Raw genomic sequence first — 21,852 nt, 5'->3', positions numbered from 1 at the left:
AAAGTCAGGAAACAACAGGTGCTGGAGAGGATGTGGAGAAATAGGAACACTTTTACACTGTTGGTGGGATTGTAAACTAGTTCAACCATTACGGAAAACAGTATGGCGATTCCTCAAGGACATTAGTACACATTCTATAAATATTAAAGATACTAGAATATTGTGATGACTTTATTCCAATAAATACAATAAATTAAATTAAAAATGCATTGAAAGATACAAACTACTAAAGCTCACTCAAGAAGAAATAGATAACCTGAATAGCCCTTTATCTATTAAAAAGTTGTATTTCAAACACCTTTTCACAAAGAAAATGACAGACTCAGATGGCTCCCTTGTAGAATTCCAGCAATAGTAAGGGAAGAAATCATACCAATTCTACACAAACATCCAGAAAATTGAAAAGAAAATAATATGTCCCAAAGGCATTGTATGAAAACTACAGACCAATATTCCTCATAAATATAAATACAAATTAACAAATATATATGTATACATATTTAAATATATAATATTTTAAAAGGGTAGTTAATACATTGTGATGAAGTGGCATTAACCCCAGGAATGCAAGATTGCCTTAACATTAGAAAACCAATCAATGTAATTCTGTTAACAAATCCAGAGAGAATAACCACATGGTTGTATGAATTGATGGAGAAAAAAAATTGACAAAATCCAACAGCCATTTCTGATAAAAATTCCCAACAAGCTAGGAATAAAATGGAACATCATCTTGATAAGAGGATATTTGAAAAACCTACAGCTAACATCATTCTGAATGTTTTCCCCTAACATCTGGAATAAGGCAAGCGTATCTTCATCAACATTTTTTTATTTCTATTTTACTGGAGGTTTTAGCTAGTACAAATTGGCAAGGAAAATAAATACAAACCATATAGATTGAAATGGAAGAAATAAAACTGTATTTATTTGTAGAAGACAAAAATCACCTACAGAGAACAAGACTTTCAATTATAACTGAGTTTTGCAAGGTTGCAGAATACAAGATCAATATGAGAATAAATTGTATTTCAATACATTAGCAATAAATCATTGAAAATTGAAATTAAAATGCCATTTACAATAGCACAAAAAACAGGGGTAAAGCTGATGTAAAGTGCACAAGACATACAATGAAAAGATAAAACTTTGCTAAGAGAGATTTTGAAATATGGAAATCAGTGGAAGAACTCTATGTTAATGGATTGAAAAACTCAAGGTTGCTAAGATACCAGTTCTCTATAAAATGATCTATAGATTCATTATAATCCCTATCAAAATCCATCATGTTTTTATAGAAATTGGTAAGCTGGTTATAAAATCTATGTAGAAATGCCAAAAAAGTAGGATAGGCAAAACAACTTGGGGAAAAAGAGGGAATTTTTATTTTTTTATTTTTTATTTTTTGGCAGAAAAGAAATAAAGAACTCTCATTACCTGAATTCAAGACTTATAAAGCTACAGTTATCCAGGCAGTGTGGTTTTGGAGTTCAGGAGGCACAGATATTAATTAAACAGAATTAAGTCCTGAAATAGTCCCTCATAATTATATAAAACTGATTTTTGACCAAGGTGCAAAGGTAGTTCGGTAAAGAAAGAATGGTCTTGTCAACAAATAGTGTCGAACAAATAGATATCCACTTAGATCCACATATTCCACTGTATTTCTTAGATACAGCACCAAAAGTGTGATCCATAAAGGAAAAATCGATAATTTGAACTTTATATAAAAAAACTTCCAAAGATACTGCTAAGAAAATGAAAGACGGCCAGGCGCGGTGGCTCATGCCTATAATCCCAGCACTTCGGGAGGCCGAGGCGGGCAGATCACAAGCTCAGGAGATCGAGACTGTCCTGGCTAACATGGCGAAATCCCATCTCTACTTAAAAAAAAAAAAATTAGGCGGGCATGGTAGTGGGCGCCTGTAGTCCCAGCTACTCTAGAGGCAGACGCGGGAGAATGGCGTGGACCCGGGAGGCGGAGCTTGCAGTGAGCTGAGATCGGGCCACTGCACTCCAGCCTGGGCGACAGAGCGAGACTCCGTCTCAATAAATAAATAAATAAATAAATAAATAAATAAATAAATAAATAAATAATAAAAAGGCAAATGAAAGACAAGGCATATGCTGATAAAGCACCTGTATCCAGAATATATACTCTCAAATCTCGACAATGAAATAACACAATTAAAAAAGGGAAATAATTTTTTTCAAGTTCTCTCATGACGTTGCAAAAGCAAATAATTTTAACACGTCACCAAAATGTACAGAGGCAAATAACATGAAAGATGCTAAACATCATTAATAATTAGAGAAACGGAAATTAAAACAGGATACTACTATGCACTCATTAGAATGACTAAAATTAAAAAGACTGACAATACCGAGTTTTGACAAGAACATGAAATAAATGGAATTCCCACACACTATTTGAGAACATACAATGGCACAGCTACTTTAGAAAACACTTTGTTATTTTCTTAAAAAGCTGAAAATACATGCAGCATACCATTTAACCTTTCTACTCTTATTTACCTAAGACATGAAAATATAACCACTTACAAAGACTTGTTATGAATGTTTACAGCATCTTACTTTTTTATTATTATTATTTTTTAAATATATTCTTTAACATCTGGAGTGCACGGGCAGAACCTGCAGGTTTGTTACATAGCTATACACGGGCCATGGTGGTTCGCTGCCCGCATCAACCTGTCATCTACATTAAGTATTTCTCCTAATGCTATCCCTCCCCCAGTCCCCCAGCCCCAACAGGCTCTGGTGTGTGATGCCACTCCATTCCCCTCATGTCCATGTGTTCTCATTGTTCAACTCCCATTTATGAGTGAGAACATGTGGTGTTTTGTTTTCCATTCTTGTGTTAGTTTACTGAGAATGATGGTTTCCAGCTTCATCCATGTCCCTGAGAAGAAAACGAACTCATCCTTTTTTATGGCTGCATAGTATTCCATGGTGTATATGTGCCACATTTTCTTTATCCAGTCTATCATTCATGGGCATTTGGGTTGGTTCCAAGTCTTTGCTATTGTGAATAGTGCCACAGTAAACACACGTGTGCATGTGTCTTTATAGTAGAATGATTTATAATCCTCTGGGTATATACCCAGTAATGGGATTGTTGAGTCAAATGGTATTTCTGGTTCTAGTTCCTTGAGGAATCGCCACACTGTCTTCCACAATGGTCAAACTAATTTACACTCCCACCAATAGTGTAAAAGCTTTCCTATTTCTCCACATCCTCTCCAGCATCTGTTGTTTCCTGACTTTTTAATGATTGCAGTTCTAACTGGTATGAGATGGTATCTCCTTGTAGTTTTGATTTGCATTTCTTTAATGACCAGTGATGATGAGCTTTTTTTCATACGTTTGTTGGCTGCATAAAAGTCTTCTTTTGAGAAGTGTCTGTTCATATCCTTCACCCACTTTTTCATGGGATTGTTTTTTTCTTGTAAATTTGTTTAAGTTCTTTGTAGATTCTGGATATTAGCCCTTTGTCCGATGGATAGATTGCAAAAATTTTCCCCTATTCTGTAGGTTGCATCTTCACTCTGATGATAGTTTCTTTTGCCGTGCAGAAGCTCTTTAGTTTAATTAGATCCCATTTATCAATTTTGGCTTTTGTTGCCATTGCTTTTGGTGTTTTGTTCATGAAGTAATTGCCCATGCCTATGTCCTGAATGGTATTGCCTAGGTTTTCTTTTAGAGTTTTTATGGTTTTAGGTCTTACGTTTAAGTCGTTAATTCATCTTGAGTTAATTTTTGTATAAGGTGTAAGGAAGGGATCCAGTTTCAGCTTTCTACATATGGCTACCCAGTTTTCCCAACATCATTTATTAAATAGGTAATTCTTTCCTCGTTGCTTGTTTTTGTCAGGTTTGTCAAAGATCAGATGGTTGTAGATGTGTGGTGTTATTTCTGAGGCCTCTGTTCTGCTCCATTGATCTATATATCTGTTTTGGTACCAGTACCATACTGTTTTGGTTACTGCAGTCTTGTAGTATAGTTTGAAGTCAGTTAGCGTGATGCTTTCAGCTTTGTTCTTTTTGCTTAGGATTGTTTTGGCTATGTGGGGTCTTTTTGGTTCCATATGAAATTTAAAGTAGTTCTTTCCAATTCTGTAAGAAAGTCAATGGTAGCCTGATGGGGATAGCACTGAATCTATAAATTACTTTGGGTAGCGTGGCCATTTTCACGATATTGATTCTTCCTATCCATGAGCATGTAATGTTTTTCCATTTGTTTGTGTCCTCTCTTATTTCCTTGAGCAGTGGCTTGTAGTTCTCCTTGAAAAGGTCCTTCAATCCCTTGTAAGTTGTATTCCTAGGTATTTTATTCTCTTTGTAATAATTGTGAATGGGAGTTCACTCATGATTTGGCTCTCTGTTTCTCTGTTATTGGTATATAGGAATGCTTGTGATTTTTGCACATTGATTTTGTATCCTGAGACTTTGCTGAAGTTGCTTATCAGCTTAAGGAGATTTTGGGCTGAGATGATGGGGTTTTCTAAATATACCGTCATGTCATCTGCAAACAGAGACAATTTGACTTCCTCTTTTTCTAATTGAATATCCTTTATTTATTTTCTTGCCTTATTGCCCTGGCCAGAACTTCCAACATTACGTTGAACAGCAGTGGTGAGAGAGGGCATCCTTGTCTTGTGCCTGTTTTCAAAGGGAATGCTTCCAATTTTTGCCCATTCAGTATGATATTGGCTGTGGGACTGTCATAAATAGCTCTTATTATTTTGAGATATGTTCCATCAATACCTAATTTATTGAGAGTTTTTAGCATGAAGGGCTGTTGAATTTAGTCGAAGGCCTTTTCTGTATCTATTGAGATAATTATGTGGTTTTTGTCATTGGCTCTGTTTGTGATGGATTACATTTATTGATTTGCATATGTTGAACCAGCCTTGCATCCCAGGGATGAAGCTGACTTGATCATTATGGGTAAGCTTTTTGATGTGCTGCTGGATTCAGTTTGCCAGTAATTTATTGAGGATTTTCACATCGATGTTCATCAGGGATATTGGCCTGAAATTCTCTTTTTTTGTTATCTCCCTGCCAGGTTTTGGTATCAGGATGATGCTGGCCTCATAAAATGAGTTAGGGCGAATTCCCTCTTTTTCTATTGTTTGGAATGGTTTAAGAAGGAATGGTACCAGTTCCTCTTTGTACCTCTGGTAGAATTTCGGCTGTGAATCCATCCCTTCCTGGACTTTTTTTGGTTGGTAGGCTATCAATTACTGCCTCAATTTCAGAACTTGTTGTTGGTCTATTCAGGGATTTGACTTCTTCCTGCTTTAGTCTTGGGAGGGAGTATATGTCCAGGAATTTATCCATTTCTTATAGATTTTCTAGTTTATTTGCGTGGAGGCGTTTATAGTATTCTGTGATGGTAGTTTGCATTTCTGTGGGATTGGTGGTTATATCCTCTTTATCATTTTTTATTGCATCTATTTGATTCTTCTCTTTTCTTCATTAGTCTGGCTAGCGGTCTATTTTGTTGATCTTCTCAAAACATTTGCTCCTGGATTCACTGATTTTTTTTGAAGGTTTTTCATCTATCTCCTTCAGTTTTGCTTAGTTCTTATTTTCTGCTAGCTTTTGAATTTGTTTGCTCTTGCTCCTCTAGTCCTTTTAGTTGTGATGTTAGGTGTCAATTATAGATCTTTCCTGCCTTCTTGTGTGCATTTAGTGCTATAAATTTCTCTCTACACACTGCTTTAAATGTGTCCCAGAGAATCTGGTACGTTGTCTTTGTTCTCATTGGTTTCAAGGAACATCTTTATTTCTGCCTCAATTTTGTTATTCACCCAGTAGTCATTCTGGTGCAAGTTGTTCAGTTTGCATGTAGTTGTGTGGTTCTGAGTGAGTTCCTTAATCTTGAGTTCTAATTTGATTGCACTGACAGCACCTTACTTGTAATAGCAGAAAATGGAGTAAAGAGCGAAACATCCATCAACTCGTGAATGAACTCGTATATCCAACAGCATACTGCCTCGTAAGGAAAGCCCATTAACTACTGATGCATGCACACAGATGAATGTCAAAATAGCCTTCAGTGAAAGCAAATTTTGACCCCATTTATAGAAAATCCTTGAAAAGTCTACAGTGACAAAGATCAGTGATTGCCTGGGAGTTGACAGGAGGGACCCTCTACCTTAGGTTTTTGTTGAGATCAAAGGCAAAGCCCTTAAACTTCTTTGGGGCCTAATTGATAGCATCCAAGGCCCACCCTTCAATCTTTGAAGGGTCTAGTCTGAATTCAACCTCTTAGGATTTCCCCATATTCATAATTGAAACTGAAACATAACTTTGGAATTAAGGAATAAAGACATCCTTGTTCTGGGCTCTTGTTACTAGCACATGTGTTTGACTGCAGCCAAGACGGCGTCTTATTCTATACAATTTAAATCCTTCTAGCTTTTTTGGGGGTATGGGGTGCTATTTAATCCAAGTTCAGCTGGTTTAGTGATAAATTACATCAGTATTTACCAGTGTCTTTTATGCTCTTCCTGTATTGAATCATCTCGAGATATTTATCTCAAGACCCAACCCACAACTACTGAATTAAGCTATTAAGTGGGGAAAAACCGGGATCAGGGTACTGTCTAAAAATCTCAGAAGCTCCCCAGAAAAACCATCACAAAAATCCATTCAATGCCTTCACACAAACGCGTCTACTGCAGCTTCCTAATTCAGTTGTTTCCAGGATTACAATGTTTATAAAAGGTATACATTAAGCTTGTAACAATTTTATTTAGCAAAATTTATTTTTGTATGTACATACAAAAGACATTTTCTTTGACATATAAAAAATACAGAAATATTTACATGTCTACAAAAATATTAAAACAGATTTCAGAAATAAGGAAAACAAGCACGTTTTTACAAAGGATACTTTCTTGGGAAATATACACACAAAAAAAGCTTTAGAAAGGTGACAAAACATTTAATAGACTCCAGAAGTTGATATTCCTATTGGTATCAATTGAGAAGATGAGTATAAAATGTCTGAAATGCTAACAGATGGAAAACCAGACTTACATTTAAGGCTGTCTGGGTAAAATTGCATGGGTTTCCTTTACCATAAAATTGAATCAATTTTTTTTTTTTTACCCTCAGTATCACATAACTATCTACTTTTCCTTTTTTCTTAAAATATTTAAATTGTTTGATTTGCATTGAGAATTTTAAACTTTTTCTCATTAAATTGTAAAAATAGTTTAAGAGGTTGTCTATCCTCTTTATCCTCTGGGGGGAAAAAACCTCAGGATACTACACTGATTTCAACATAAAATTGAAAATCACAATACAATATTTTTTTAAGTTAAAACCTAACATTTTCTAACTAACATTCATGATCAGTAACAATTGATTTAATAAGAGATCACAATCTTCGTAAATTCTTTTTGCTTTTCTTTGTACCAGGCAGGGGACCTATTTTACAACTGGCTTTGAGGAGCTTGCCATCTGAACAGTCTTTAGTAGTATGGTAATTACAGAGACACCTCGTACAATAATCAAATCCACAGCCTTCTCGTTTGCAGGTTGCCCGTTGTAAATAGCAATCATATTTTGCAGGTGAATTACAGCGAATACAGGCTTTGAGGCTTTCATTCTTTTTCAAAGTCTTGGCAACCTAAAAAGAAAAAAAAACAACTATAAACAAATTTCAGCAAGGATTACATGTACTTTAGTTAGTAAAACCAAGGACACCCTTGCACCTTCCCCAATACATGTATGAAATATCACTGTCACACATACGATAACTACTGCCCTAAGTTTTATCTATGTAGTACCTGCTAGCAGATGCTCAATAAATACTTTCTGAATAAATTTGTATGTTGCATTACTCATTATGGCATAAAATTTAAGACTAGTTTTGTTATGTAGGATTTACATTTACTGATCAACATGAATCAGAAAATATTCTATAATTTTGGTAAGTTATCTAAATTAAGCTTGCAAAGTTATCTACATGTGAGTAGAACTTTTAGCACACATCACTCACTGATCTGAGGGTATAATAGAAGGCCTTCAAGTTCAGAAAGCTTGCCTTTTTCCACTTAACTCTCTTCCTCAGTTCTTAAAGGTGGAAACTGCAAAATGTAGTATTGACTACTTTTATAAGAAATCTAGGTTTTTCATTATTTCCTCAGCTTCTAAATTAGAACCCAAAATCACTGAACTTTCATAAACAATGCCAAACAGTACCTAATATTCAGACATACATTTCTGTGTACTTTCCTAATTTCATGTTTGTTTTCCACATTATTGTGAGTGAAATGAACAGGACACTAATGAAATCCCTAATAGTTCTAATCATAGTACAATTAAATTTAAATGATCACCAATATCAGGTTTCATAATGTCAGAGAATAAACTAGTTATTATCTAGAGCCAAGTTACATTTTGACCTTGAAAGTTCTTTTACATTTCTTACTCTAAATCCCTTATGTTTTAAGATTTATGATTAGACAAAAAATTACCTCAGAGAATTCATTGTGTCGACTATAAGTAGAACCTTTCTGATCACCTTGATTGGATACCTTGGTTTGAGCATCTTTTTTGAGAGAAGTCTGGGCTGCTGATTTCTGAACAGAAGCCAGTGGGGTTCTGAACATAACAAATTCTCTGGTTGATGCATGTGGTGAAAATTTATTGTTGTTTTCCTAATAAAAAAAAAAGTTTCAATAGAACTTAGAAATTATTTCCTGTATCCTCAACAATGAGACATTTTTATGTTTGTACATAAAAGAAATGATGGCCGGGCGTGGTGGCTCAAGCCTGTAATCCCAGCACTTTGGGAGACCGAGATGGGCGGATCACGAGGTCAGGAGATCGAGATCATCCTGGCTAACACGGTGAAACCCCGTCTCTACTAAACACATAAAAAAAATTAGCCAGGTATGGTGGCAGGCGCCTGTAGTCCCAGCTACTCGGGAGGCTGAGGCAGGAGAATGGCGTAAACCCGGGAGGCAGAGCTTCCAGTGAGCTGAGATCCGGCCATTGCACTCCAGCCTGGGCGACAGAGCAAGACTCCGTCTCAAACAAACAAACAAACAAACAAACAAAAAGAAATGACAAGATTATGTAAGAGACTTATCCCTACATGCAATTTACCTGCACGTACTTAAAGCAATACCTAAATACTCACACATACCAAGCCTAACTTATAGACAGAAACTGTGAACCAAAACTGTGAGAAATCACTTTAAAGGCAGAGTCTATATGGTACTTAATACCTAAAAAGTGAAACAGCTTTTCCAAATTTTCCACGTTATAAAATACACATACACACAACTGGCAACTAAGATTGACTAAATGGTCAACTCTATCTGAGAATTGAGTAATTTTCCCTTTGTTACTTTAGACATTCTATTTCTAGGAAGAATTCAAGAAATAAATGATTGAGTTGAGATTTATTTTTGAATGTGGTTTCTAAGTTCTAGTATAAGGTTGAAATACTTTATGAATGTAAAGAAGTGTTTCCAGATTACCTGTTTTTTTTTTCTTCTCTATTTCTAGGAGAGCACTAGCAGTGCATTTTTAACTAAAAACATCTGCAAACACTTACGGTAACTCTTTGTATTGCTTTACTGTACAACTGGAATGCCCCCTTATCATCTTCCAGGATCTTCTTCCAAGTTGTGCTCACTTTAGACACACTGGAAAAGTAAATTACCATAAATGAAATAATTAAAGCATCACAAAGAGCTAAGATGAATACAGTAGAAAAACATTAGCAGTGCAAAAAGGTATTTACATTATTAGTAGTGCTTCTCAAACCTGACCACATTACAATTGCCTGGCAGTTTTAACTGGTCTAAAATGGAGCTCAGGGCTCTGTATTTTTAAAAAGCTCCCTCCTCATCAAGTAATTCTAAGTGCATTGAGGCTTAAGAACCACTGCTTTGTACAGTATTTTTTCACAATATCTGCAAACATCAAATAGTAGCCACCATTGTGTGTGTGTGTGTGTGTGTGTATATACATATATATATGATACCATGTTAGCTATCTGGTAAAAGTAATAGACAAATTTCAAAGTACTCTAGGCAGACTGCTATTAGAAACCAACTTTAGAAACTCACTATGTTAACAGGAAAAGTAGAATCTGTGATACTGATTTGATTGTCCCTCAAGCTGTTTAGGCTCATGCCTGTAATCCCAGCACCTTGGGAGGTCAAAGTGGGCGGATCACAAGGTCAAGAGATCGAGAGACCATCCTGTCCAACACAGTGAAACCCCGTGTCTACTAAAAATACAAAAATTAGCTGGGCATGGTGGCACGTGCCTGTAGTGCCAGCTACTCAGAAGGCTGAGGCAGGAGAATTGCTTGAACCCGGGAGGCAGAGGTTGCAGTGAGCCGAGATCGCGCCACTGCACTCCAGCCTGGTGATAGGGCGAGACTCCGTCTCAAAAAACAAAAAAAAAAAACCAAGAAGCTGTTTATATCTGTTTTGCTTTAGCTCTTGTTTCATAAAGACCAGTGTAAACTCATAATTGCAAAGAGTACCTCCAGATAATTTTTCAAAAAGCCAAAAAAAAACAAAAAACAAAAACCCAACCCCAGTTGAGTCCTATCTAATTCTAGTCTGCATAATCACCTTAATTCTCAAAGTTATCTGACTAAGTGATTTTCCTTGGTAGATTGAGAAAGAAATGGTGGTTAGCACAAGGTTTCTAAGAAATCATCATAAACAAAGCCTGGGAGGCGGAGGTTGCAGTAAGCCAAGATTGCACCATTGCACTCCAGCCTGGGTGATGGGAGTGAAACCCTGTCTCAAAATAAATAAATACATACATACATACATACATAATAATAATAATAAATCACAAATCCCTATTTGTGGATCTTCATATTTTCATGACTATCAAACCTAGGAGAGCCCTACCACCAAAAAATGGCTTAGAAAGAACAAAAATTACTTCATACTTTCTGGTGTGACAAGTCATAATGCCTATTAGACATGTAGACTGGAACTAGGCTGTTTTATAGTTAAGCCCCAAAGATGTAACTTACATATTAGAAATGTCAAAACTAAAAGGAACAAAGATCCTAATCCAATAGAAACAGTTTTGTAATAGCATGAATATAAAATTTGAAATGACTAGGTTAAATGCATAATTCTAAAGTTTTCTTTCATCTTAGTGGCACATAGGTAGCAAAACACCAGCAAAAGTCATTACTGCAATTAAACAACATTGTAAGGTTACCTACAACAGGTTGAGCATCTCTAATCCAAAAATCTGAAAACTTCTGAATGCTGACATGATGCTCAAAGGAAATGCACATTGGAGCACTTCTGGATTTCGGATTAGGGATGTTCAACTGTTTAACCTGTAGGGTATAATACAAATATTCCAAAATTCGAAAAACATCTGAAATCCTTCTGGTCCCAAGCATTTCAGATGAGGGACACTCAACCTGTACAACAGCCTTTGCATGAGCTGGTGGTACTGAGCCACTAATAGCAATGTTCAGTGGATTATGCTAACATGTATATTCAAAACAGTACTTACTTGATTAAGTCCATGTCACTGAGTTGTGCTAAAATAGTTGCTAAGAGATGTCTGAGTCCCCTTCGAAAGAGTTCGCTGAGAATATCTACACATTCTAGGCCCATTTTTCTGCCAATTATATTCTGCAGTCTAAAATTTCCTCTGGCTATAATTTCCTTCAGCATCTCCCGATCTACTTTAGGATTTCGCTTTGCATTCTTTTTTAATGTTGAACAAACCACTTTTTCAAAATGAAGAACTGGCAGCAAATTTTTGTTGGGATATTGGTCTGGGCTTTGTATTTGTAGCAGGCAGGACTGTGGACTGTCACTGAAATTTTCCTCCAGGAGGCTACCTTCTTCATGTTCACTGAGGCCACTTTGTTGAGAAAATGAGGAATAGCCACTGTCTTCATAAAGTCTACTGGTCTCTAGTGCTTCTATTTCATTTGTACTATTAAGTGTTTGTTGCACATGTTGATTTTCCTTGTTATGCAAGGGTTTGCTTTCAGTTTCAAGTTCTACAATCCTAGGGCTCACAATCGGTGACCCAATACATGACAGCCTTTCATAGTCTTTAATGCAGTCTTTACAGGAACCTTCCAAATATGCAGGGGTGTAGGAAACTAGTCTTCCAATGTCACCAGGTTTTACCAGTTTAAGTCCGGAATGAACATGGTTACAATTAAAATCACACTTCATTTTGACAGAAAGGGTAGAACTTTCTTCTTCTTTACAACCTATAAAAAGAACATAACATTTACATCTTACTGGCAAAATTTCCACACATCCCTACTTCTTCAATTGGGATATACAAAGATTACTTTGCAATCTCTCAGCGTTAGGTATTGTCTACATGTACTTGCTTATACAGCTGTGATGTTATTCAAGTTTAATTATTGATATGACAACAATATGTGAAAATATTACTTAAATCTTGTAAGTATATACAAATTATATTATTCTTGAGAAGGCATTTCAGAACAGACTGCTTTTGGATGGCTGTAACATCTGACTGTTATCTATAACTGATTGAGTAAAAAACAGTGGAAAAAGGGGCTATATAATAAACATCTGTGTTTATGGAACAAATGAGGAAATGTGATGTATCAAAAGAGTAGGCTCTATGGTCAAAGTTATCCTTAAAGTAACCACAAATACTTTTAGATTCAGTGTTTATTCCTTGGACTTAAATGACATATGGTTCTCTTTGACTTAAGCACAACCCAAGCCACTGACAGCGAAAATGGTTAAGATTAGTACAGGAGGACAATGTATAAGGGTGGGAATAATCTTGATAAAAATAATAAAAATTTTGTATATTATTTCACCATTAGCAATGATTGCAAGCCTTAAAATAACTAATCAAGAAATCTATAGGTAGCATGGAGAAAAGAACTAATAACACATTTAAACAACTATAAATTAAAGTCTACCTGAATTCCCACAGCTCTTATCTCCAAGTTTTATTCTGATGGGTGCTCTTGGTGACCTTCTAATATATTTCAAGTGTTTGTCTACCTTACTGGATAGTAAACTCAAGTACAGGGACATCTCCCTGTATCTTCTCTAATAATGTGCTGGAAACTGCTGTCTTTTAATCACTGAACAAAGACATTCCACCGTAAGAATGAATAGTTCTGCTATCAATCAAAAGTAAGAGTTGGTAAATAAGAAGAGAATGACACTCTAATCAATTAACCAGATTTAAAAATATGAGTGGTAGGGCAGCAGGTGTAAATTACTGTTCAATTGCTTTAAATAACTTAAGATAAACTTGCTATTAATGATAAATAGAAAAAAGGGAAAGACTTGTTCAGGGTTTTATTACCACCCTGCTCCAACACTCAGGACCTAAGAAATCAGTTAAGACACAATGGAGCAGGCAGCGTCTTAAGATAGCTTTAAAGAAAGGTTTCACCATCCCTGTGCTATAGACATTTTGCAGTGAATGCCTCTTTGTTCTCAGGGGTTGTCCTGTGCATTGTAGGATGTTAAGCAGCCTTTACCCATTAGACACCAGGGGCAGCCCCCACTCCCAATATGCAATATCTCCAGTTACCAGTTATTGCCAAATATTGGGGAGGGGAAAAGGCCAGCTGCAAAATTTCCTCTATTCTTCAGTTGAGAACCACAACTCTAAAAAGTGATTAGGATTGTCAGGCAACAGTGGCCTGGTAAGGGCAATCACAATTTGAGCAATGGCACAATGCTGGGAAGGAATATGGTAGATGGGTTCAGAAACTGTTTAGCATTGTTGAAGGCAGAGAATAAGAGTAGGGAAACAATGCGGACATGAGCTAAGAAAGCCTGAATAGTAAATGCCAGGTTAAAATGTGCCCCATCTACCATCCCCACACAAGCCAATCATATATAGCTAACAATTTATCCTGTAAGTAAATGTATATAGCATCAGTATGCTTAGTCTGCACTAAATATTGGCAATGTGTTCACATTAAATTTAACCATTTTTTTACATAGAGCAAAACTTTTCAACTCAAAGTATAAATGGATACTTTCATAGAACCTAACTTGTAGAGAGAAACTGCTTGTAAATTCCCAAAGTTAATACAGTGAAAGACACATAATATGTGCTCCAGGATCCACTAAACAGAAAATTAAGAGTTGAGCTGCATAAAAAATAAAGAATATACAAATTCTAGCTCCCTAATTAACCCTAAATCTAGAACAAATGATTCTGAGTGGTTTACTTTCATTCAGAGGAAAAGTAAAAAATGCCAAGAGACTGCTTCTATTTTTGCCTCAAATCAACTAAAGAATTAGGTTTGATTTATACATGACCACAATTTACATGAGAGGATAAAAAAACAGAAGCCACTTATGAAGGCACGCTCTGCTTTGTCTAGCTGCCTAAACCAAAAAGGCCTGAAAATACTTCAGGAATTCAAAGTCATTCTCTTTCTGCTGTCTTTAGAACAGTTACTGGGAGGTTGTCCTATAGAACCTCTTTCATTCAACACTGTTCTTTGAATATGGACAGTTCTTTAAAATTAGAGCTAATAATGATGCAAATACTTTATACTTGTTTAGAAGTTTGCAATTTCCAATGCTTACAAACCTTCTGAAGTAGGATGGGGAATTGTTATTTTTACAATTGAGCATACTGAAGTGTGTAGCTTAGTTTGCCCAATACAGGTAGCTAATTAAATGAGCCAGATTTCTCTTCCTCATTATAATGAGGTGCTCTGGAAAAACAGATCTTACGAATAACATTTATACTGTTTATAAAAATGACAGAAAAGCCAGAATTTATGGTGCAAGCGCACTTAAGGTACTAAAGAAAAAAATGTGTACATTTTTTTCTCATGTGAGCTGGCCCTTTTTCAGTCCTTAGTAACAATGACCTTTCCATCCCAGGGGCTTTGTACATTATGCCTTTCCCTACTTAGAATATCTTTTCCGCTTCCTTTGCCTATTTAGCTTCTAATCCATTACTCATGGAGAGCTTCTTCTTCTTCTTTTTTTTTTTTTTTTGAGGGAACTTTTCAGACCTCATCAAACCCTACTTTAAAGCACTACCAAATTGAAATTTTTAAAAGTACTTTTAAGTTTCTTAAAGGCCAGACATGACTGTTACTGCTTATGACAAAATCCAAGCAAACAGCAGTGCCTGACACAATGAAGACATATGATATAAAAATGTGTTTCCCATTTTTTTTTGTTAGCTAATACCAACATTAGAATCTGTATTCTTCCTCATGAAATTAGCACTTAAGGAGTTAAAATGACTACCACATTCCTCTTGCAACAACATATATTTTCACATGAATAATTAGATTTAGTATTTAGGTCAGGTGCAGTGGCTCATGCCTATAATCCCAACACTTTGGGAGGCTGGGATTGGGAGATTGCTTGAGTTCAGACCAGTCTAGGCAACATAAAGAGACCCTATCTCTATAAAAATTTTAAAAAGAAACTAGCTGGGCATGGTGGCATGCACCTGTGGTCCCAACTATTAGGGAGGTTGAAGCAGGAGAATTGTTTGAGCCTGGGAGGTTGAGGCTGCAGGGAGTTGTGATCGTACCACTGCATTCCAGCCTGGAAGACAGAGGGAAACCCTGTCTTAAAAAAAAAAGAAAAAAGAAAAACAGGTTTGGTATTTTAAAAGAATTTTAATGAACTTATTCTGAATTTACAGAAAAGCTGCAAAAATAGTGCAGAATTCCTGTACCCTCATTGCTCAACTTACATTACTAACATGAATGCATGTCACAACAAATTAACCAATATTGCTGCATTATTAACTAAAATCCCTATTTTATGTGGACTGCTGTGGTTCCTACCTAAAGCCTTTTTACTCTTCCAGGGTCTTATCTAGGATACATTATATTTAGTCATCATATCTCCTCAGGCTCCTCTTGACTATGACAATTTCCTTGTTGATAATTACCTTGACAATTCTGAGAAATACTGGTTATTTTGTAGCCTGTTCCACAATTAGGATTTGTCAAGTTTTTCTCAGCCTTAGTCTGGGGCTGCGGGTTTTTAGACCACAGAGGTAAGGTCCTATGATTTGAACTGATGTTAACCTTGATGACTTGGCTGAGGCAGTATTTCTGAGCTTCTTCCAAATGTAAAGTTACTCCTTTTTGTTCTTTTTCCATTTGAAACTTTTTGGAAAGAAGTCACTATGCACACCTCACACTTAAAGAAGTAAATTTATAAATCATTTGGAATTCTTCTGTACAGCAGATTTGTCCATTAATTTCCTATTTATTCATACTACCAATCATTTATATCAGTATAAACTCATAGACTTTGGGTTATAATTCAATACTACTTATTCTATTGCTCAAATTGTTCCAGCTTTTGCTATTGTGAGCTCTTTCAGTTGACATTGGTGTCCATTTCACATACTGAAATCATTTTGTGTTTTGAACATCCCTTACTTTTTGGGACTACAAGATGCTCTAAGTGTATCTCCTAATTTCCCTGTTCCAGCCCTAGAATCAGCCATTTCTCCAAGGAACTCTGATTTCCTTTTTTTTTTTGGAGAAAGGTATTAAACGAAAGTGAAATCTGGATGTTGGTTGTTGATTTAATTTTAAAACATGAAATTAATGTATTTTTCATTTCCATAACAATACTGCAGAAGAAACAGATTAGCATAGCATGATGTTTTATAAAAAAGGAAGCTGAAGCAACTGTTTGCAAAAGGTTAAATCCATTCCTTTTAACTAGCTAAGTGTTTTCCAATGACCAGGCCAAATTTGGGAAATATGTGAAATATTCATATAATTGACTTATTATCCAGAAAGACAGAAAATATTATATGGCTTCATAACCTCTTGAATTAAACAGATGAGGGCTAAGAGTTCAGTTGAACCATTTCACTTATTTATCCAACATCCACTCAGTGACAGGGTAGGGGGAGAGAAAGATATTAATTAGGGATGATCTTTTAGCAAAGCTGACATTCTGAAATCTGAACACCTTATGGAAATCTAGTGGAAGAGTTCCAGATGGTGGGAAACATAGGAAACAAGGAAAAATGTGAGTGCTCAATAAAGAGAAATATCTGTAGGGCTGAGTTGGGGGAGGTTATTGAAAATTATAGTTGAAGAGGTAGAATGATCTGCAGATTTGTGGGGTAGGCTGGGTCCTATGTGGAGGACTGAGGTTTGGTTTACATTTTTGGAAGATCACTGGCAGTTGTGGAGAATGAATTGCAGGAAGGTAAAAGTAGAAGCAGAGAGAATATAGTTAGAAGTGTTTATCACAGAAGTACAGAGTGTGGGAAACTCAGACTAGAAGGATTGTAGCGGAAATGAAAATAACTGCATAGATTCAAGGTCTGTTATTTAGGAGGGTAAAGTCAGCTTGCTGCTAATCTACTATATGTGGATATGAAGAAAAGGAGAGTAAAAAAACACCCTGGGGTTTAAGGCTTGAGTATCTAAGGTGATATAGTGCTATTTACTAAGTTATGGAAAAACTGATGAAATTAACGCTTAAAAACCTTAGTTTCCTCATCCATAAAATGGGAGTAAGACAATAAAACAGGACTAAATGCAAGGCAAAGTCCCTGTCACAAGGGTCTAGTCAATACAATCTCTTTTTAATCACATAAGCCAAATCCCTTCATATTCCTTACATTGCCAATCATTAACACTTAAAAGTAGTAAAGCACATTTCACAAAGAAGTATATATTTCAGAATAACACATACTTTTCCATTAGAATGTATAGAGTTAAGAATCAGATTCAAGTTTGAATGAAAATCCTGGCTTAACCTTTTGACTAGCTTTGTGAACTTGGAATGTCCTATTCCTACTTTTCCCCCAAGCGCAGATAGTAATAAGACTCATACATGGCATTGTTTAAACTTCTCATTTACCGACTCCCAGCCCAGTCATACAGAGAAAAGAAAATTTTACAATGTTTGACTTTACATTTAATTTTCCAATATAGACCTGATCCTCCATATTAAATATCATAAATAAGGCTGCAGTCCTTAAAAATCTTTGTAACTCTTCTGTTAACTAAAATAATTAAGTTCCAGTCTCTAATACCTACAGATAACCACCATGTGGTCAACGTTAGGCATGGCCATTCCTTAAGAGTTTAAGAGGCCCAGTGCTTGTGACCATAATCTTTAAGAGAAAATTTTAGAAAAGCCTACTTTCAAAACTATTTGGAGGTAACATATATGTATTTTTAATTTCATCTCCTCAAACCTGTAAACTGGGGAAAAAATTCCAACAGGCAGTAAATTCTTTCTGAGGAGCAAGGTAGTAAAGACAAATGGAGTTATCAAAAAAGAAAAAAAAACCCTCATAAAGCCATCAAGCTTCAAAATTTCAATGGTAGATTGATGATCCAGGATCTTCTAGAAATATACTTTCTATTAAAATTAAAATTAAGCTTTTTTTTTTTCTCCAGAGACGTCTAGAGTTCTTTTCTAATAAAAGAGTCATTACAAAATAGTACAATGCCGAATTGCTATTTTTTTTCATTTTGGGTTATTTCTCAGGTAAAAATAAGGGCATATGGATTTTATTTAGAGGTAGCAACAAAGAGGGTAAAAATAAGCATTTGAGTGCCTTCCATTCTCTACAAGCTTTGAAATAAAGGACTATCTAGTTCTTCATGAGTTATGGGGAAGAAGTCACCAATTCTTCGATTCTCACAAAATCATCTTAATACTATGGACAAATTCAAAGTTTGTAGTAAAAACTGCTTTTTAAAAACTCTTCCCTTTCCACTCCAGGCCCTGAGACTGGGTTAATGGGCAAAGGGAGAAAAAAATGGGAAAAAGTAACGTTTTTGTTTGGATGTCCCAGTTGAGTCTGGTCCAATGAGGTGGGGGGTCTCTCCGTTTGGCGGGAGTGGGGAGGGAGACCCTAGAACTCCTGAGAGATCGGTGAGGCTGCCCCACAGGGCGCAGGACACGCGGAGGAGGCGGGAGATAACCGCGAGCGCGATCTCCCGCGCCCGCCAGTAAGGCTGGGACCGCGAAAAATCGGGGAAACTGCCTTTGGCTGTGAGGGTGCGGGGCAGATGTAGAAAAGGGGCGCAGGGGGACGAAGGTGAGGCACCTGGCCAGGCCCTGGGGGCTGCCTGCTCGCAGCCCTGTCACCGCCGGGGGCCCCGGGGTGGGGGAGGGGAGGGGCATTTGGCGCCTATTCAAGCAGGGTGGGGTTGGTGGGTCTTCCGAGAAGGAAAAAGGGCGCCCTGGGATGCCACGACCCGCACCTCCTGGGGTTGGAGTCCAGGGTCAGTGTGGGTGACGGGACCCCGCGGCCCGCCATCCGGCCCCTGCACATCTGGCTCATCTGGCTTCCCCAAGATCCCCAGCCGCCCTCCTCCCGGACCCAGGAACCGCTGCCGCCGCCCGAGGCCGGGCGTGTGGCGTGGCCGCGCGTCCAGGCTCCGGGCGATGTCGGGTCAGGGCCTCAGGCTGCAGCCCTCCCCATGCACCCCTCTGGCGTGCGCGCCCCCCTCGCGCCCGCTCCCCTCACTCACTATCCGAGGGTCGAGGACGCCCGGCGGCTGTCACGGCGCTGGGGCTGGCGCTGCAGGAGCAGCGGGGTGGCCGTGGGGCGCAGCTGCAGGGGCGCCGGCTCATGCCAGCCGACGTGGAGTCCGCCTCAGGTAGAGGAACCGCTCCGGGGGAAGCTGAGCAACCTGCCTGCTTCACAGACCTGTATCTCTTAAAAGGCGCCAGCTGGTACTTTTAAAATCTTTGAATTTGGTGCCTAAATCCGCGCGGTCCAATGAGACGCGTCGCTCGCATGCACGCACCAATAGGAGGGCGGTGGGTGGGGGCGCCCTCTTCCGCGCCCAATTGGACGCTGCCGAGGCGGGGCCGAGCCGCGAAGCCCAGCCCCCTTCCAGCTTACCGGCTACCCACGTCCGGAAAGATGCTACGGCCGGGGGCGGGACCTCCGAGCGCGGGGAGGCCGCGGCCCGGCCACACGTGTGGAGGGCCTACCACGCATGCGTGCGCCCGCCAAGATTCCCTCCGCCGTCTTCCGGACCGGCCTCCTGCAAGTCCTAATCTCAGCCCAAATTCAGCGCCGGCTTCCATCTGGAGATCTTCGATGGGTACAAATGGTAGCCGACTTTCTTCGATCATCTCTCGAACAGCAGTTCGGTGAGCGGCAACTCGGCTTGTCCGGGAATCCAGACTTTCCGGAAGACGGACCCTCCCCCCAGCCCAGCTTAGCCCGCCTCTCTAGGATTTACGCGCGCGCTCGGCTCTCCCTCCTAACTTGCCCCTCCCCTTGACCCACGCCTCTGCGCAGGCGCCTTGGCGGGTTGTGGCTGCAGAGTTGGCGGGTCGGCGCTTGCGCACCGGGGTTCCCCGCGATTTTTTTTTTCCCGGGGCTGGATGAGGGGCGGGCCGCTTAGAGGGGCTGTGCGGCTGTCCCTGCGCCTGGCTGACATCAGCTGTGGGAGACCTGCGGCTGCGTCTCCCAGGGCCTTCCGGCGGGGCCGAGGGTGGGACCGAGGCACTTCTTCCTTGCGAGCGCATTTATTTGTATTTTCAGCCACCCTTCAGACACTTGGTTTACGCTTTCCTGGGTTTTTGTTCCTCTCCTTCAAGGACCAAGCGTAGGAGACAGTAGTCCTGCTCCCAAAAAAAGAATAAATAGAAGTCCCCCCTGGACGCCCCTGGCCAAGGGAGTTTTTAGTGATGGCTGGCGTGGACATCAGTATGAAAGTGTACCGGAGTATTAGTGATGCTCAACTTTTCACAATTTGAATATGCACTTAAGTAGGACAGTGCATTCCCTGAACTCAGCTTTATGGCTACAGCCCAGTGATGCCACGGGATGTGAACTCCAAAAAGGCGAATCCTCGTTTGCTGTTTCCCTCTGGTGCCTTTCTGCAGCCTCGGAGTGAGTTATTTGTGGTCAGTGTTCAGTACCGTTAGTGACGAGTCCTGTGTGGCGTGGTCAGGATTAGGATGAGTCATACAAGTGCTGGGTGGATCCTGTCTACCTAAAATTTTGATAATTAGTTCATTATGGGCTTTTTGCCTTTTCCATTTAAGAAAAAGGTTACATTAAAATAGTGTCACTCTTGATGACTGAAATTTTTTTCATCCCCGTAAATGCACCTGAGGCCTGTGCTTCCTTGTCTCACTCTAGCCTGGCCCTGGGGCTAGGTCCTGGAGCTTCAGAGTTGAAAAGACAAAGTCCTGTCCTTCAGGGAGTTTACAGAGATCAATGGGAAAGAAGTTGACAGTGAACAATTTCAAAACACGAAAAAGGATATGAAATAATGTATTGGGGTAGAGAATGCAGATTAGTATAGGTTAAGGTTTTTGGATGGTCAGGACGCTTTCTGAGGCTTTGAACCCGGATCTGAATGTTGAACTGGCCATGCAGAGCTGCATAATAAACAGGGAATAATAAGCAGAGGGAATGCCTGACTACAACTTAGCAAGAAAGAGCGGAGATGAGGTTAGAGAGGTAGGCAGAAGCCAGATCCTGTGGGACCCTATGGGTTTTCCATGTAGAGTTTAGACTTTCTTCTGATTGCAGTGGTTAGTTGTTGAAAGAATTTTGGCAAGGTAGGTATTTGTTGATAGAATATTAAAACTGTAACAGCTTTTTTATGTAAAAAATAATGTAAATGTTAGCTGTTCATTCTCACAATAGGTTAGCATTATTTTCAGTGTATAATGGTTGTGCTTCTCAGTGTGAGTGAATTCTCACTGTGGCTACCAGAACCACACAGCTAGTAAGCAGAAATGCTAGTGCCAGTCTGCAGGATTCAAAAAGTCCATGTGCTTTCCGCCTATGCTGTGCTAGCCTATAGCACTGTCTGCTGGAGCCCTGGTTGATTTTAGTA

General features: G+C 38.7%; 1 protein-coding gene across 2 annotated transcripts; it reads right to left on the bottom strand.

Annotated features, from left to right (window-relative positions):
* Positions 1-6,762: 6,762 nt before the first annotated feature.
* On the bottom strand, positions 6,763-20,519 carry FBXO5 (F-box protein 5). Of its 2 annotated transcripts, none has more exons than XM_011996791.1 (5): positions 19,893-20,519; positions 11,553-12,270; positions 9,604-9,694; positions 8,516-8,698; positions 6,763-7,665 (listed from the first exon to the last, which is right to left on the bottom strand). In XM_011996791.1, the coding sequence occupies exons 2-5, from the start codon at positions 12,230-12,232 to the stop codon at positions 7,414-7,416; spliced, it is 1,206 nt and encodes a 401-aa protein (XP_011852181.1). In that variant the 5' UTR covers positions 12,233-12,270; positions 19,893-20,519; the 3' UTR covers positions 6,763-7,413. The 2 variants fall into 2 exon arrangements, with proteins under 2 accessions (XP_011852181.1, XP_011852180.1); XM_011996790.1 differs by lacking the exon at positions 19,893-20,519 and adding an exon at positions 19,516-19,741.
* Between the last annotated feature and the right edge of the window lie 1,333 nt (positions 20,520-21,852).

The sequence above is a fragment of the Mandrillus leucophaeus genome, unplaced genomic scaffold (genome assembly GCF_000951045.1).
Source record: "Mandrillus leucophaeus isolate KB7577 unplaced genomic scaffold, Mleu.le_1.0 Scaffold524, whole genome shotgun sequence".
Lineage (NCBI taxonomy): Eukaryota > Metazoa > Chordata > Mammalia > Primates > Cercopithecidae > Mandrillus > Mandrillus leucophaeus.
This window is presented reverse-complemented; position numbering and strand designations above follow the sequence as displayed.